This window comes from Notolabrus celidotus, chromosome 10 (genome assembly GCF_009762535.1).
Source record: "Notolabrus celidotus isolate fNotCel1 chromosome 10, fNotCel1.pri, whole genome shotgun sequence".
NCBI lineage: Eukaryota > Metazoa > Chordata > Actinopteri > Labriformes > Labridae > Notolabrus > Notolabrus celidotus.
The window spans coordinates 23036493-23055626 of record NC_048281.1 but is presented as its reverse complement, the minus strand read 5'-3'; the positions used below and the strand labels follow the sequence as shown (position 1 = coordinate 23055626).

The 19134-nt window shown below is 39.7% G+C and overlaps 1 protein-coding gene across 1 annotated transcript in view; it reads right to left on the bottom strand.

The window, feature by feature from the left end:
• Positions 1-110: 110 nt before the first annotated feature.
• fstl1b (follistatin-like 1b) overlaps positions 111-19134 on the bottom strand; it is a 31655-nt gene continuing 12631 nt past the window's right edge. The window contains exons 3-11 of the mRNA XM_034694436.1: positions 11502-11603; positions 11242-11371; positions 7938-7970; positions 6618-6748; positions 5743-5861; positions 5220-5332; positions 4435-4545; positions 4230-4324; positions 111-1596 (exon numbers count right to left, since the gene is read on the bottom strand). Of these exons, the coding sequence (XP_034550327.1) occupies positions 1555-1596; positions 4230-4324; positions 4435-4545; positions 5220-5332; positions 5743-5861; positions 6618-6748; positions 7938-7970; positions 11242-11371; positions 11502-11603 (876 nt within the window). The 3' untranslated portion in view covers positions 111-1554. The remainder of the gene's footprint in view (positions 1597-4229; positions 4325-4434; positions 4546-5219; positions 5333-5742; positions 5862-6617; positions 6749-7937; positions 7971-11241; positions 11372-11501; positions 11604-19134) is intronic.

Here is a 19134-nt window from a genome sequence, read left to right as displayed (position 1 = left end):
CTACTTTCCAAGTCTGACTGTTCATCTTCAAGGAAAAGGAATTTCCTTTTATATTGAAAACTAAAATGTGCAGATAAGAGCACACTTGCATACACAATGACAAAGCAGTGTTGTGGTTTATGGGTTTTATTGGCATACATACGTATTCCTTACAGTCTCTGCACGTTTAGTGGAATAGAAAGATTTAGCCTAAACCTAGAAATGCAACTTTCACACAGACATTTATCAGGGATAGAGTCACAAAGCACTAGTTCACTGCTAAACAGCAGCAGAAAGCACACTCATTCTTGCTCTGGCACGTGGCATGATAGCCTACGTGCAGGCGAAGGTAGAGACCTATACGGCTTGCAGGTCTAAGGCACTGATTTTTATTGTCAAACCTCCCAATTTAGGTACAGGATTTTAACAAATAAACACATTTAACAAATCAAACTACTCTCAGCATCAATAGCGCACACACACATACACACGCACACACACACACAATTTATACGCACCCCACTTATTGATGCGTCTAAGCTACTATAGCTGACAGTGAGGCTAATCCTTCTGTTAGAGTGATTTTGAAAGCACAGGTATAGTGTTGTTGCTGGGTCCAGAGTAATGTTTTACCTGGAGAGTTTTGTACAACATTCAAACACTTCATTAAGACTTTGGTTTCAGTTTTCACCATGCTATATTCAGATCAGGTCTCACCTGGCTGCAGCCGTGCAGCTCTGCACTGAAAGATGGGACCGCCAAGTCTCTGTCTGAGAAATGTCAGCCAATGAGAGAGAAATGTTAAAAAGCACCACAGAGACTGGCCTGAGCATAACATGGGAACAAGATGAGTTGCAACTCGAGCCAAAAACATACTGTACATAGAAGCAAACTTTTTTTTTTTGGCAGCAAAATTATTACTTAAGCAGGAAGATTAAAACAAAAAAAATCAGGCTTGTGATAAACATAAGAAAAGGAAAGAAAGAAAGAGAAGTGCATCAGTCAAGTAGTGGCCTGCTGTGGCAGTTCTAAAAAATAACAAAATGACTAGTAGCTCCTTCACCCTCTAACTCCAGCTTCTTTAACCAACCTGCTGCCTGTTAAACCACTGAGAGCGTGGAAACACTTGCTGCACCCGGTGTAAAGCGGCATTCTGACAGCCCCCTCATTTAGTCAGATGGATTCTCCACTCACATAACCCCGCTACCCTCCTTTGAACTATGACTCTCTCATTCCTAAGCAGTGACAAAATGCCTTTTCCCCCCCCCTAATTACTGTAAAAATATAAGGATTGTAGTAAAAATAGCCCCGAGGCTAGTGTAGGGGCGCAGTAATCAAATACAATCAAATATGACAGTACTGAACACGAGGGAATCCTATAATACTCTGATTGCCCCTGAATCTAACAAACATCAACACAAAAACACAAACATTGTAAAAAAAAAAAAAAAGTGTAATAATTAACATAGCAGAGAAACATTAAAAAGACAGTTTCAAAACAACACATGGCCGCAAGGTAAATCAAGTATGGAGAACTGGTGATGATGTGCATCCTCTCCTTCATTGCCCCCTTGTTTAGACCTCCTTTGTGCTGGCCTTCATCTTCTCAACTGTTTCCTGTTTTTAAAAAAACAAAAGAGTAGACAGAAGAGTTGGATGTATTTAACAGTTTAATAGAATTATTTCAAAATAATGCAAAAAAAAGTGTGATAGATAGATAGATAGATAGATAGATAGATAGATAGATAGATAGATAGATAGATAGATAGATAGATAGATAGATAGATAGATAGATAGATAGATAGATAGGAACTTTATTAATCCTTTGGGAAGGTTTCCTCAGGAAATTCAGAACAGAAGTGTGAGATCTATGTTATTCTTTAATATTACTCACCACATTTTAAAAAGTAAACATATCACTTTAGTGCCCTATGAAAAACAAGCTAGTTGTTTTCTAATGACTGAATTAAGCATACAGCTGATGGCACCAAAACGATTCCCACAGCGGCACATGTGTTTACAGTGGCATCATAAGCCTCCATCCTGGGGTGCAGAGTACATGGTCATGCTGACTCAGCCGTGGCCTAAAGCCAGAGATCTGGTCCTACCTTGGGAGCCTCATTCTCTCGTTTGCATACAGAAGTTAGCGTGACATTATGTTGGAAAAATATCTAACTGGTGTATCAGAACAAGAGGGAGTGTCTGCATTAGGTCATTTATACTTGCTTGTAAAAAAACAACAACACAGGACTAGACTCACTTCACTGTCACCAACTGTCTGGGGAGTGTTATGCTAGTAGCTGCTAATGTGGCTAACAACCTTAAAAGGATATATCAGTGTTTTTGAAGTGGGGTTGTATGAGTTTTATGTACACTAGTAATTGTACTAGTCACAACAGATGCTGCTCAGCTCGGCCCCTGTAATAAGAAATCCAAGGGAGCAACAGCACGCAAGCTAGGCTACAGATTTCAACAGAAGGGGCCATTTCTGCCATGTAATTTAGCTAATTTTGAAACATTCTTACCCAATCACTCATCTCGGTTTCGGTGTACGCTGTAGTGGGATTTTTTTCTGGCACTTCAATGTGCCACCAGAAAGCCTGTTTGTTTTTGCACTATGGACGTGCTTGACTCCAGCGGCAACAGCTTCTACTACTCGTCTCATCACTATCACCTCTCTCTCCTATTCTCCTCTATCCCTCTTTCAAGACCAAACTTGGTCGAGGCATGATGGCTGTCTAACATGAGTCTGGTTCTGCCTGAGGTTTCTGCCTGTTAAAAGGATGTTTCTCCTCACCACTGTAAATAGCTAAATACTGCGATGTGCAATGCCCATGATGGATTAAGGTGGGGTCAGACTGAGTCTTATCCTGTCTTGAAGTTGGGTCTCTGTTCATAATTTGACATAGAGTACAGTCTAGACCTCCTATGTTTGTAAAAGCGTCTTGAGATAACGTTTGTTGTGCTATACAAATAAAGATTGATTGATGGATTAATTGATTGATTGACTATTTCCGGATGCAACACAGACGTGCTCTTCCGCCTCAAACTCATACAAAGCCACTTCAAAAACACTGAAATATTCCTTTAAGAAGACAGTCTTGAGGAGGAGGATTGGTGTACAAGAATCCTATAAGATAAGTTCTTTCCAACTCTCAAATAAAATTGAAAAAAAAACAGACTTGTAGTTTTCTCCACTACTTCCTGGGAATTCTTTAAACAAGCTTAGCTTGGGAGGTTGTTGGCCTTGCGGATTAAGCTCAGAGGCTATAGCCTTCGTCGCAAAGGACGCATGTTCATTCAAGCCTCGTCCATTTACTGCATGCCCCCCCCCCCACTCTCTTCTCCCTACATTTCCAGTCTCCAGAATTTCTTTTTATATATATATATATATATATATATATATATATATATATATATATATATGTATATATATAAAGCTTGGCTCAGGCCTCTCTGAAATCACAAAATGCTCAAAGCAGCAAGCACTAAGATCTGTGAATAGACTAGTATGTGTAAAATGAAATGATCCCCTCTATCAGACTGCTATATGACACTGTTTTTATGTATATAAATTCAGCCATATACCGTATTGTAAGCTACTTGATGCTCACTCTAAAGAATAGCCAACAATATAACCACCTTTGAATCGCCAAACAAACCTTGAGGACACTCTACGATGGATAACAAAAAGGAAAGTGCTGGTGATCATTTGGCTCTTTTAATCTGCCATCTGCCCTCTGTTTCATACCCACGGCCGTATCATAGTTTTATTGATCTAATTTAGAAAACACTTCTTCATTTCACGGTGTCTGATTTATCGTTTCACTTTTCAGGCCAGTGCTCATAAAGCCGCTGGTGCCCTGGCTCACTGAGCTGCGTTGGGTTGGTACAATGTCGCATAAAAATTTACACTCACAGATTCCTCTGTGAATTGTTTTGTGCTGGGTGAGCAGTTTGATTTCAAATGCTCTTTGTCCAGAGACACAAAGTCAGATCCCGGAGGAATCTCCGAGCAGACACTTGCTTTATGGGCGACGTCAACTATATTTCATGGACCCTATAACCGAGTGGGATCCTGTGAGGAGTGGGCTTTAATATGACTCTGATATACACTTCAGATTTTGTGACTATGGCTATTTGCCCTGTAGAGAAATTCTAGGACACACCTATGACCCTTTTTATATTGATATGATTCATTTTTTTTATTATTCTATTGTTTGTTGTCGTTTTTGATTGCAAACACAGACCTGGTGCTTGTTGAGCTCAGCCACACGGAGGTTCCACTCTTCCTCAGTCATCTCTGCCCCAGCATCTGCTGTCTCATCCAAAGCTGCTGTTTTGTCTGCAAAGATAATGTCAAAGTAAAAGTGTAGTTTTATATATAAATATAGTATAAATATTATTGAAATAATAATAAGTAGTGTAAAATCCCTTTGTGGTGTTGTATCTTACCAGTGCAGGTCATCGCAGTGCAGACCCAGTTGCCACAAGCACAAACACAGCGGTTACACTCAACCTGGGTCTCTGCTCCATCCTCGTATGTCTCATCCTCCAAGGCACATTCTGCAGAACACACAAAAAGATTCAGATAAGACCACATGGACTGGACTATGTAGAAGAATGCTGACAGAAAAAAAGGCCACTGGGAAATTAGTAACCACAAATGAGACTCTTCAAAATGCTTCAGACTTCATGCACTAGTTTAGTTTAAACTCACGTGTCTACATTAAGTTTGAGATGACAAATGCAAAGTGAGCACGTCTGCCAAAAAACACTGAAAGAGGCTTGTGTTTCAGAATTAAAATAAAAAAAGAAATTCAAGACATTTAAGATTTTTTCCAGCCCTGGAGGTCCACGATACACCCTGACCCTGTTTGTGAGCTAAACATGGAATTTATAAACACACAAGACTCAAGGACACACAAACCCAGCCAAATGTTTGTGTATCCTTGAGTCTCGTGAAACTCCGGGGGTTCAGTGCTCTGAGCTGAATGCTATTTTTCTCTCTGCTTCCTGTGAACTTTATCCTAAATATTTCCACATCTGATGACTTGGCAGGCTTCAGCGTCCACCACAAACTCTGACTGTGTCTCAGACTGTGCAGGAAACTGTTTCAGATAAACTTCTGCTGCCTGCCGGGCATCAGGACTGCCTGACCAAACTTAAAGCATCCATATGAACAGTATGTCCATGTGTTTCTTTCTGTTACTTTATGTACACAATCACTGTAAACTTACTCTTCTCTGGTGGATTGAAGCCAGGCTTGAGGCAGTTGAGGAACTCATCAAAGCTCAGCTTCCAGTCTGCGTTCTCATCAGAGAGCTCGATGAGGGCATCAACACACAGGCTCCTGGAACACACAATCACACATGCAAACATGGGATTTAAATGAGCTTCTTCATGCAGGTACAACAGAACTCTGGAAAATCACACAGTAGAAATGAAGATTGGGTGAAATAGTTTGATTTTTCACACAGCTCAGGTGTTTATTCCAGGGAGGGTTCCCACAGGAGGCCTTCGATAGTGTTTGCACCGGCTAGATAGGGTTCATTGAATGTACTGCGTGTCTGAAAATAGCTCCGCGGCACACAGATATGGATCTGTACGTGCAAGCACTGCCACAGAGGAAAGTGTTCCCAGAATTTGAAGGTAAAAGTGGCAGAAAAATATGCAAGCTGGAGCCATTCTCCCACATCTCCACCCTTCCCTTATATAAACTCATGTCAGCCTGCCAACCAGCAAACACATGCACACACTGACCTGAGCAGTTTGTTGCTCTCTTGGTCTGCATACGACTGCAGCTCGACGACGGAGTCATTTTGCTGGATGAATTTGAGCAGCTCTGAGGAGTCCAGCTGAGAATCACCATTGTCGTATGACTGTAGAGATGTGGAGGGCACACTTAACATCAAAGTGAAAGAACATGTGTACAATATATAGAATAACGTCCATTTTATTCTGACCTTCACAATGTAAAGATTACATTTCAAAGTGTTAACACTTTAATCCCATCAATTCAGATTAGACGCATTTTTCCAACAGGAAATATTCCAATCAGTGTTTGAAATATTTTGTAATTAGCCGTCACAACCACAAAGAATCCAATCATGTTGCATTTTCGGCTAACATCTTAACATGAATGCATAATCATTTCTCATTGGGAATTATCGCCGGAGGTATTTGTTGGCTTCAGCTTTCAGAAAACATTCAAATCAAAGAACTGTTCACATAATTAAAAAGCCGTCACATCAACATGTCGTTTGTGAGACATGCTATAGATCTTAATGCTAAGGAGAGTTAGTTTGAAGAAGGCTGTGTTCATACTTAATGATGGGAAAGATCACATAGATAAACCCTGCTGTTTAAACAAACTCTTCACAGAACCATCTGTTCTTCTACGGGGGATCTCACACACAGAGGCAGGGGTGCTCCTCTACAGGCACCCTCATTAAACTGAATTACAGCCCTCAGCTGACGGGCTTGTCAAAGCTCTGTCACATGAATAATTAGACGCTGTCTGAGGCAGCTTTGAGGACCAGTGTGGTCAGAGGAGACCCACATGAATTATTTTGGGGCCATTCTGTAAGAAGAACAGTCGAGGGATAGTTGTTTTGTCTTTTTGTACAAAACAATACCTTGAAGTATTTGAGCAGGATGTCGGAGAAGTTGGATCCTTTGACAAACCAGCCGTCTGGGACAACCTCAGTCTGCAGCCACTGGATAACACGGCCCCTCAGCTCATTGCGATCAGCTGCATAGCAAACCACTGGGAAGTGTAGGGAACATTTCCATGCGTCATTATTTCATCATAAGAGAATTGTCAGAATATGATCGAACCAATAAATAATAATAATAATACTAACTTTATTTATATAGCACCTTTAAAAACAAATGTTTACAAAGTGCTTTGACAAACAAAGCGTAGTTCAAATAGCAGAGTAAACAATTTGACATACAGTGAGGAGAAAATGTTAACAATGCAAAACATAATGCAACGCAAAAGGTTAAAAGGAATACACGTCAATTAAACAGTATGGAGTGGTGTGACAATGGACCAGTAAATCATTGTTGAGAGGTTTTTCAGGGTAAATAGATTAAATAAATAAATAAATACAAATAAATGAATAAATAAAAAATGGAGAAGTAAATAAAAGCATTAAAAGGGCAATAAAAGAGGTTTTAAGAGTAAAAGGACAACATCAAATTGGGAAAAGGATGAATTAGCAACATTAAAATAATAAAAGAAAAATAATAATAATAAATTAAAACAATAAATAATCAAATAAAATCTAAGACAATTAATTAGTTGGATAAAAACTAAAATTAATAATAAAACAGAAGTAAAAGCGGTTAGAAGATAAAGTCACATAAAAGCTAGTCTGTAAAAATGGGTTCTAATAAGGGATTTAAAAGATGTCACTGACTCTGCATGCCTAATCTCCTCAGGGAGTTTGTTCCAAAGTCGAGGAGCTCTGACGGAGAAAGCACGATCCCCTTTGGATTTGAGCCTCAACTTTGGAACGACCAAAAATGCTCCACCTGAGGATCTAAGATGGCTCACTATTTATTAGCATTTCTGCAATGTATCCCGGGGTGAGACCCATATGAGCTTTAAAAGTGGTCAGTAAAATCTTAAAATCTATTCTAAAATGCACAGGAAGCCAGTGGAGAGAAGCAAGGACAGGAGTGATGTGATGAAAGACTATTTGTTGAGCTATTGTGTCCTTTTTTCCTGACAATAAAATACTTATTACACCTTGATAAAAGCCAGACCAGATCAACCTAAATCTATATTTAAACAACAACTGAAAAGAAGTCTAAATTTACATCAAATACCTAAACATCAATGCAAATAATGCAAACAATTTTCAAGACATACGTCCCCAGGACATAAACACACATGCACATAAATACCAAAACAAGCAAGGACACTCAAAAACCACACACACACTCACCTGGGCTAGCAGCTGCCTGCTCCGATTTCTTCTCTACAGTGTTAAAAGGAGAGAAAGAACATGAAATGTGAAGTGTAATAATGCTTTTATTCAACAGCATTGATTCAGAACATTGGAGATAAACTTTGCTGTCAATGAGCTCTTGGCCAAAGGTCTTTTAAAAGTGACTGCTGCAGCTCTGATCAATGTTCAGCCCAGCGGGGACACAACCACTGTGACATCTCAGACTGCGAGCAGTGAAAGGTTCACTCCACATAAGAGACGACTGTGTGATGCATTAACGCATAAAGTCATGGCTAGGTGTGTGTGTGTGTGTGTGTGTGCAGCACACTGTTTTTGTGCAGTGACACGTGGGTGGCCTTATATGGTCGACTATCAACCTGTTGACCTGGAGTATCAGTTATATGAATATGGGCAAGTAGATAATAAATGGAGAAGTAGATGGGCAGGGATCAAACAGCAACCGCTTCAATTTACCACACACGCTGTTATCAGCACTCACAATTTGTCAGGTGAGCCAAACACAATCCCACTCACACAACTGATCTGTTCTTCTACTTCAAAACAGTAACAGTTTTTTTTCTGACAAAAGTTGAACAAAAATGTGAGTAACTGGAATAAATACTTCCCAGATTGTGATCTAATGAAAAGTTGAGACCTCCCTCTGTTATAATATTCATGTATCAGACACACATTTATCTCATATCAAATCAAAATCATATCTTAAATTGAAGGGTACAAAGTGAAGTTTTACAATGTTCTCTTAAAAGGACACTTATTTGAGATTAGTGTTTGACGTCATGTGTAGAGGCAACAGAATCTGTGTTTTAAAGGGCAGTTTTTAAAGTCTAACAGTAATGAGCTGGGAGAACTCTGATGAACCATGAAGTTAATATAAAACCACATTACTTATTTTGATGTGATTTGATGGAGAATTCATGTTATTTTATTTGCAATCTGTGTTCATTCATCTTTCTAAAACTTAAACTGAGACGGTATTAATAGTTCTGCCTCTGCTGATGCTTTAAAGTAGAATACCCCAGACATATCACTCTGCTTGCTCAACAATGAGAGTACATACTGCTCTGAGAGAATTTCAAATTTCAGGAATGTTGTTCTTTTCCATCTCGTTTTATACAGTACAACAGAGTAAATAAAGATCCACTGTTTGTCAATAATCCACCAACGAACAAAGACAGTACACTTTTCGTATATGAGTCATTTGATCAACTCTGTTCTATTTTAACTAATTTTTTACTTGATTTCTTTCTTGATCTTATATTTTAAAGTTATATTTTTGGGGCTTTTTCGCCTTTATTCGATGGGACAGCCGAAGAGAAACAGGAAACGTGGGGAGCAGAAAGCAGCCTCCGTACGCGGGGCGCCCAGACCGCCAGGCCACCAGTGCCCCCGATCTTATATTTTAAAATATTTTCTGTTTTAATTCTTGTCACATTTTAAATTGGATATTTTCTGACAAGGTGTGGCGTTATGGAATTAAGCTGACATCGGTCTACAATTATATGTTGGGCATATGGGCACCCTGCGGGGGTGTCAATAAGTCTGAGCCAGCTTTGGGCTGCGACTCGACACAGAAAAGATTGAATCTGTGAGTCTTAATCCTTGGGAAGAAGTTCTGAGATGAATCAAAATGAAGGGGTTCATTTCAGTTAAGGCGAGATCAGTTGTGATTCTGTATCCAGCAGGACAGTAAGACTCTGCAAGTTACGGACTTCAGAGCAGTGAAGGGGGCTGATCATGTGTAATAATCCCTCCTAGTTTAAATAAATAATAAGACCCAACACTGTTTACTATGTACATTAAGTTACACAAGTACACAGAGAGAGAGAGCAGATCCAACATAACTGGCCGCATAAAAATGTGTAATGGTTATGAAATGTTTGAAGTGTTTGCTGTATGTTTTTGTTGATTGTTACTGTTCTGTTTTTTTGTTTTTAACTCTTTAAAGCACTTTGTGAATGGTGCTTTATAAATAAACTTGCCTTGCCTTTATAACTGTACAACTTTTATGTCATTTTCAGTGTTACTGTACTTTTATCACCTTATTGGACTGTTTGCCGTGTTTTAACAACATTTTTTACTATTTTGTATTACTATAATTTAATGGGAAACTCCTGGCTCTATTGTTTTGTTTTCTACACTGGTATGAACAAAACAACAATAAAGTTGGATTTGATTTTAATCAACTAGCCTATACAAAAAAATAACCCTGATCATAGAAAATCTACATAAATTAGCAAACCACGTAAAACCATGGGCGAATAATCTTGGAGTGATTTTTGACCAGGACTTGTGTTTTGAGCCTCAAATAAAGAGAGTTGTCCAGTCCTGTTTTTATCAGCTCAGATATATTTCAAAGGTAAAGTCCATTATTTCATCAAAAAACTAATTCATGCTAATTCACATCACCCCTCTATTGGCTCCCTGTTGTTTTAGGATTGATTTTAAGATACTTTTAATCACGTTTAAAGCACAACATGGACTCGCCCCTTAAAATATCTGTGTGCTTTTATCCCCCTATGAACCAGGACCAGTCTGAGATCCTCTGGCAGTGCTCTGCTTGTTGTTCCACAGTCTAAAACTGAAAAGTAAAGGTGACAGGGGCTTTTCTGTCAGAACCCCTCGACTGTGGAACAGCCTGCCAGAGGACATCAGACTTGCAGAATCAGTCCCTAATTTTATTTCACTACTCAAGTCACAAAAATATTTCATTTTGTGAATTATGCAATTTTTTAACGTTTTACCTTTCTGCTTTTATTGTCTGTTTATATTGTTTTTATGAAGCACTTTGTTACTTGTACTGAAAAGTGCTATACAAATAAAAGTATCATTATTATTATTATCATTATTATTTTAACTCAGAATTATTATAAGAGTGCTACTTTTCTCTATGAAGTCAAGGGTTTATGGCCATTTTTTAAAACAATTATAATGCCTGTGTGCTAAATTCAAGTTTATTTTGTAGGAACTCTAAATGTGTTTCTTAAACTTTCCTTTAAATCTATGTTATGTGTTTGTTCTTCAGTTAGTTGAGCTGGTTTCAAGATGTATTTCCGAGGCTTGTGCCAAGAAAAAGGCAACAGCAGTTGCTCATTTTAATTACTTTCTTCTACGCAGAGAGAAAATGATTCTCCAAAGTTTTCTCTGAATCAGATTCTTTTAGAGTTGGGGTTTCTGTGGTTTCAAGACAAGGTAACTCAAAGTCTTTTCATATCCTTTCATGTATCTTTTGTTCCCCTTTTTCTCATTGTGCTGTGTTGTCATGTGCTGCTGCTGCTCGTACCCTGGCAGTGTCCATCATGAGCCACCTGGATCTTCAGACCGGTCAGACAAGCGTCCCTGTGGAGCTCACAGTGGTTCCTGTACGTCTTACCGTTGCTCCCGCACACAGACCTCTTGTGGGGCTTACAGCTCTGACAAAGAAGACAGGAGAATAACAATGAATTCAAAAATAACCCAAGTGCTGCTTCTACAGACTTTCTGACATTCCTGACATGTAGTCAAGTCACGTCAGCTCCAATCCCAGTGACCCCTGACTCTCACCTCTATGCACAGACAGCTGGGCTCCCCCTTCTCATTTACTGCACACTCTCTGCCGGCCCCACAGAACACGTTGGCACACACTTTGCTCTTGCTCTGGAGCTCCTGAACAAAAAAAGGGAAACACGATGTTGAGACTTTAGGGCAGCTTTCTGCACGTTTCACACTCAAGGCGGCGCTGTTGTGTCATTTACATGTCCATCAGAAATCACTGAGAGGGTGTTAATCACAGTTTGTAATGCATCACTGACACTGGGCTATGACACCAAGGATTATACCTTTACATTTAACTATATATTTTCAAACTTCTATCTCTTGTACACAGTGAGTGGAGAATATTTCTTTTTTGCTCTCTATAAGGAACTCTGTATTTCCTTTTAATACTTCAGAAGTGTGATACATAAAATAGTTTTTCGGGGGCACCTTCTACCTGATTTCTGGAGTCTAACACCTCTACCTGTAGACAATCCACTGAGTCACTGCTGTGGACCTCCTGCTGCTGTGGTGCTGTGGATGTTCCAAAATCCAGCTGCTACAACTATTACGATCTGTCTCACCACTATCATCTCTCTCTCTCTCTCTCTCTCTCTCTCTCCCTCTCTCTCTCTCTCTCTCTCTCTCCCCAACCCCAACTCGGTCGAGGCCGATGTGTGTCTAACATATGTCTGGTTCTGCTCGAGGTTTCGGCCTGTTAAAGGAAGTTTGTCCTTGTCGGTGTAACTTGCTTAATACTGCAAGGAGCCCTGCTCTTGGTGTATTAAGATGAGATCAGACTGAGTCCTGTCGGTAAGATGGGACTGGATCGTATCCTGTCTTGATGTTGGGTCTTTGTTAATAATATAACACAGTATGGTCTAGACCTGCTCTGTTAGAAAGCGTCTTGAGATAGAATTTTTTTGATTTGGCGCAATATAAATAAAGACTGATTGATTGAGCACATCAGACCTTTTTGTGTACAAACATTACATTCTGTCAAACTATCCTATTCAACACAGACTGCCTCTTTAATATTGTTTAAGATAAAATAAGATATCCTTTATTCGTCCCTCAATAGGGAAATGTAAGTGTAGCAAAGTAGACAGTGCAAAACAGCATAAAGCAAACAAGAGCGTATAAAATAGCAATTATTAAAAAGTTATTAGCAATTACAATTTAAGAAGTAAAAATAAGCATATCTTACAACATATATACACAACGTATATACACAACTAAATAAGTAAATTTACATTTTTTGATTCAAGCCCTACTCTGAGCCTGTTCGCACCTCTTCCTTTAGAGTGCGCTGTTCCTCCAACATGATCACTTTAAATGGCTTTAATTTGTGGTCATGACTCTGACTCACTTTGCACACTTCGTCCCCTGTGTATAGAAGCCACATTCTTGGGCATGATTCAGATTATCTCCATAATTTATAACTGCAATCTTCCAATCCAGAGGATTATTCATCACTGTGTGTTTTGATTCAGATCTGGGCCAAGACTAACCTTTAACAATCTCACACATCTGTCTTTACAGTCACAAATATGTGTCAGTTTGCTTCCTAGTTGGTTTCTTTTTTCCTTCTTTTTCTCTAACACTGAGTTCATTTTTTAGTGTCTCTACAGATTGAGATTTGTGGAAAGACCCACTTGTGTATGCCAGTAGTTGCCATGTCAACGATGTCAGACTTTGTTCAAGTAGTGACAGCTGACCGTACTCCACTGAAATAGTGGAGCTGCTTCTTACAGCGAGTAGAAGAGGGGATACTGCAGCAGATTAAAACATTCTGTGATGCAAACAACACAATTTCCTCTCACGTGTGGAACAAAGAGTGAGGACAGAATGAAAATGTTTTAAAGTTTTAAAAATGCTTGTTAAATCTGTGTACAACTTTTTTCCTCGTTCTTTAACTCTCATTTCCCTTTGTCGACAACTTCAGGCCTGAGTCTGTTCAGCGTTTGTTTATCATAGAAGATTGCCAGTCAACTCGCCAAAAAAGTGATTTCACTGGAGCCACAAACGGACCAATCACACAACGCCAAGCGTAGTTCCAAGAGCTGCTTTATGACCCTCATTACCTCCTTCTCTCCCTCTCTCTATCCGTGTGCTTTTGTATACATGTGTGTGTGTGTGTGGGTGTGTGTGTGTGCGTGCAGGGTGTTTCCACATCTGGAGTCTGAGCTGTGTTTTCCTTTGGGCCCATTCCCATGCTCTGTGAAATCATTTCTCCTCCCTGTTCCTCTAGACTCCCCTCCTCCCTGCTCCCTCAGTAAGCCGCTGTTTCCTGTAAGAGTGAGACACAAAGTTGGCCTTGTGTGTGTGGGTGCACGTGAGCTGGCTCCGAAGCTGGCTATGCGTGTGTGTGTGTGTGTTTTTGTTGAGTCCAGGGTTCTGGTATGTAGGTTGAAATGAGGGTGGATTCTTGTGACCAAACTCCCTTATGATAGAGTGAAACAAGATGGTTGCAAGGTTGGGGGAAAGTCGAGTTAAGCGATGGAGAAGGTTTAACCCCAGAGCAGCGAGAGGAGAGGGATTGTAGAGTTTGGGTTCATTTCTATGCATGATTTTGACACACACAGATATGTACACACACACACTTGCACTCAAATGTTGAGGTCATGGAAAAATCTTCAAAGTGATCCCTGTGGCTTTGAGAGTGTTGGACAATTCAGTTTGTTAGACACAGATGTGCTTGAAGCCTGTTGAAACCTGTAGAAACCTCCGATGAGAAGATGAATAATGGATGTGCTCCTCAGATGAATCAGGTTTAAGCATACACCGCTCTCTCTTCGTCCAACTCTCTCTGCGAGGAGAATCAGCAGAGGTTCCCTGACATTTAGCTAATGAATACACAAGCACCAGGCTCTCATTTTTTTTTCCTCTTTCCTCCAGCTGATTCAAGTGGATTGTTGCCATGGTGAGAGCATGTACAGGCTCCTGTTGTGACAAGATCACAGAGGTGTCAATCAAAAGAGGCAGATTAAGCCGAGCCCCGTAATAGGATCACAGCAGAGCATGTGGTGCAGATTTTATGATTGACATAGACTGAAAACGCTGGAGCTGGGAAGGGAGACTGCCTATTTTGGTCATAAACCAAGCCTGCAAGGGCACCACTGTGTACGGCCTCATGCATGTGTCCTGGTTCTGGGTTAGAGCCTGGTCACTACATGGAATCTTAAGAACCAGCTTTTATCACAATGGCTACGTTTACATGAGACTTTTAATTTCTCTTTAATTCAGAATAAAAATGAAATCCTCAATGACCTTGTAAACACCTAATTCTGAGTGAAAATGACTATTCCGAATTATAATTGAATCCGAAGTACGTGGCTGGTTTATTCTGATTTTAAAAACAAATTCAATAATTCCTCAATCATGTATACGTTCATTCCGCTTTAAATTAATTACGGTTGTTCTGCGCATACTCGTTCCCTTGTCCTGTCACGGTGACACCATAGACTGTAAAAAATATGGACGTAGTATCCGTGACGTCACCCATCTGTTCCTGAGAGCTGTTTTGAAGCAAATCGACGGCAGCAGCCATATTGGTAATGCGGAACTCAACTAGGCAGAGTGTGACGTAGTGTGAGTCTCTTAGCCAATGGCTGTGTGTTCCCGACCGGGAGTCATGTCAGTCATGTCCTTATTTGGGCAAAACTCATGATCTTAATATCCTCTTAACCGTCATGTTAGAAAAAAATTCACCCCCCGTACAGTGTGTGCCATTGGAGAGATTAGCGTTGTAGGGCCAAGCCGTTTTTTGAACCAGGCTGTAAACATGTTTATTAATGCTGCAAAGATCGTCTTTTTCCCATTCATATCTATGTGGTTTCCGGTGTTTCTGCAGCCAGCCTCAAGCGGATTTTCAATGTATTGCAGTTTATATCACATCCGCATTGGCTTCATCGTTTGAGACCGGAGTTTGCCGCTTGGGTGACACACATATTCCGCGCTGGTGGGCACATATTCCAGGATGGCCGCCCGAGGCAAGCGTTGGACTCAAGCCGAGACTATTTATTTAATAGGAGCCTTAGAAGAAATGGATATCATGAAAAGAGTTGATGGACGGAAGCATAACAATGTGGACCTTTTTAAAGCTGTAGGGTCCAAGTTAATCAAGGGAGGTTTCCCTGACAGAGGCGCCACCCAGGTAAAAAAAAAAACAAGTGGAAACTGTTGAAGCAGGAGTACAACAAAGCAAAGGCACACAACAACAAAAGCAGGGACCGGGGTCTGCTTTCTTCCGGTAGACATAAATACGTCACGCCCGACCCTGTCCAATTAGAACCCTTCCCAACCCCCAGACCTTAAGTGGAATTGAATAAAGACGATTTAACGTGTTTTCTGTGTAAACCTCAATTCGGAATTAGTATTTCCATGAAAACGTGAAGGAGAAAAATGTAATTCCACATTATTTAATTCTGAATAATTAATTCCAAATAAAAAAACATCATGTAACCGTGGCCATTGTATCCAACTATGTTTGGGTTTTGTGCATCAAACTGCCTCATTATTACCACCTCCAGATGTGCCGATGTAATTTATTAGCAGGTAGTGGCTTTGCAATCTTAACTACTGTGATATGTTGTTGGGATTAAGAGAGAGCTTCTAAGGGGTTGTGTTATTTGACATCTCCAATGCTGACTCAAGACCATTTTTTAAATCTGGACTTGTACTCAGTCTCTGCCCCACAAAATGTTGGATCTATATCAACAAGGGTCGGGACTATAAGTAGGATACCATTACATTTCCATGCAGAGGAACTCAGTTTTTATTCTTGGTGCTACAAGGGGAATGAGGATTTTTCTAGGGATGTAGAATATTATTGGCAAAATATCAGTATTGGCAGGTAATAGCTTTAAAAGTGAATTTTCGTAATTAGCAAATATCTACTGCCGATATGTATAGCCAATAAGGTGATGCATTTGTTGTGTGCACACAATGACAGCTTACGCATGCCAACGACTAGCTTCAACATGTCTGCATTGTGAAGTGTTGGAAACAGACAGTAAGCACATTACTAGATGTCTATATTTGAAAAAGAGTACATTTAGCATTTATAGTAGAATCAAATATTTCTCTTGTTTTATGTCTCTTTCTAAGATAGACGGTCACAATATGAGTAAAAGGTAAAAAAAAATCTAGTGCAGGAGGAACAATGAAAAAAAGACTGTATCAGTATCGGCAAAAATGAGTTCGAAAATATCTGCATATCGGATATCGGCAAAAATCCAATATTGTACATCCTGGATTTTTCAGATGAATTATAAGACTGCCCATGGCTCTGCATTTAACTGTAGGCTGTGTGTGTGACTTCCACCGGAGTGGTTTTGATTTCACCTCTGTCCCTGAAATGAAAGCCTTGGTGCTGTCTTCATCTCTTAGTAGTAGCTCTAGGTTAATAACAGGGTCCTGACAACAGCAAAAATAACCACTGTACAGTTTAGGCTCCAGAGACCACTCAGCATGTCACACTATACTGCACTACTCTCACAATAAATTCACAATACAAGTGTTTGCAAAAACACATAATAATACATTGTCACATTGGGGAAAACGGAAGGAGGACCTAAGTGCAGATTTTGTACTTTTTGTTCATTTGTTTATTAAAACCATTCAATTTTAAAATCTGCATCTGGGTCCTCCATCAGTTTTCCCCAAGCAACAACCTCTGGTCTAAAAATATGAGTCCAATGCAGAAGTGCTAAAAACTGCAGTTCATGGAGGATCCGCTTGAGGGTGGCTCCGGAAGTACCGGAAACCACATACACACCAATTCAAAAAAGACGATCTTTACAGCAGAAATAAACATGTTTACAGCCTGGTACAAAAGACGAGTGTAGTCTGGATAGCTCATTTCTCGATCGGCACACACTGTATGGGGTAATGAATTTTTTTCTAACGCTGCAATTTCAAAGATATTGAGATTACGAGTCTTCCAATGAGAGGCACAGCTGACTTGATTGACAGGCAGGAACACTGTAGCTGTTGGTTAGGAGGCTCAAAGCAGCATCGGATCTGCAGGCTCAATACAAAAGTTTAGCCTGATGACCAGTTAGCTTAGTTTAGCTTAGCTTAGTTTAAATGATTTTACTTTAGCTTAGCTTAGCTTAGTTTAGTTTAAGTTTAGCTTAGTTTGGCTTAGATTAGTTTACCTTACCTTAGTTTAGCTTGGTTCATTTAGTTGGGTTTATATTAGTTTAGCTTAGTTTAATGTAGTTTAGTTTAGCTTAAGTTAGTTTAATTAAGTTTAGCTTAGCTTATTTTAGCTTAGTATAGTTTAGCTTAGTTTTATTTATTTCAGATGAGTTTATCTTAACTTAGTCTAGTTTAGTTTAGCTTAGTTTAATTTATTTTAGAATAGTTTATCTTAGCTTAGATTAGCTTAGTTTAGTTTAACTTAGTTTAAAGACTGAAAGCCAGAGGAAAACTAAGACCTGTTGAAAGCATGAAAAAAATCAAGCTTATCTATTTTATCCATTAAAAAGGATTGCCCACCTCTTTTCCTTGTAGGATCTGGGACTTCTTGTTATGACTGGTGGCCAGATGAACATCAAAAAAACAAAAGTTGTAAAAGAGTGTTTCTACAAGTTGTAGAAATGCCAGTAGGCAAGTTTTGTTGTCTTTGTAGAGAGCCTAAATATTACACTTTATGTTCCACATATTTATATAAAGCTAAGCCAACTAGCTGGGTGCACCTTACTGTATACTGAGCACTATGTTGTATATTTAAACACCACAGTACTCGGTTGTTACACACTCAGATTTCCCAAAAACCAGGAAATTCAGTTATCCATGTTTCAAATATTTACATGATCAAACAACGCATCAAGGTTCTCCCCAAACCCCCTCATTGATAACATGATTACTAGACTGATATAAACATGATTAGTAACCCAATAATCATCAGTACAGACATTAGAGATAAATGTTCAAAGTCAGCCTGAACAAAAACAAACACACCCACAGTGGGTGTCCTACTTAAATGGCATCAATTTTTCAAAACAATAAACAACGGCTCCTTATTTTCTTTCTCCCCCCATTCAGAACAAATCACTGGAGACGGAGCTCTAATAAGTGACTGGTGAATCATTACAGATTAAGCAGGGCCCTTCATACAGAGAGCTGCCTCCAGCAAAGAAATGATTGTATTTATGCACATTTCACAGCTCATTTTCACAGACTTTTTCCTCCATTTTTTCTCTGCTTCAATCTATTTATCAGAGGGTTCAAAAAGATTAGGAGAGCGAAGTGATTTTTCTCAAACCCCTCAGTGCATACTTTCGTCTTCCAATCTGAAGTACAGTGTAGCTCAATTCTCCCTGCCTTGTCTTATTCCCAGTGCTGTGGCCTTTTACGGCTGCGAGAGAGATGTGCCGGTGAGCCGAGACAAGCTTTTCAGGGCTAGACAGAAGTCAGGCGAGAAGAAGGATGAGAAGAGGGAGTCTGAGTGTTCAGAAACAGGTAGATGGTGTAAAAAAAAAAAAAAGAGGCAGGTGGTTAAAACTTGAAAGTGAAAATCTCCCCTGCCACATGTTGAACGGCTCCATGCTGAGGCTAACCGGAATTTAAGGGCAATGTAATCTCACAAAAAAATGCAAAAGCCTCTTTCATTTTCCAACACTGATGATACACATGCAGTGAAACAGCAGGACGG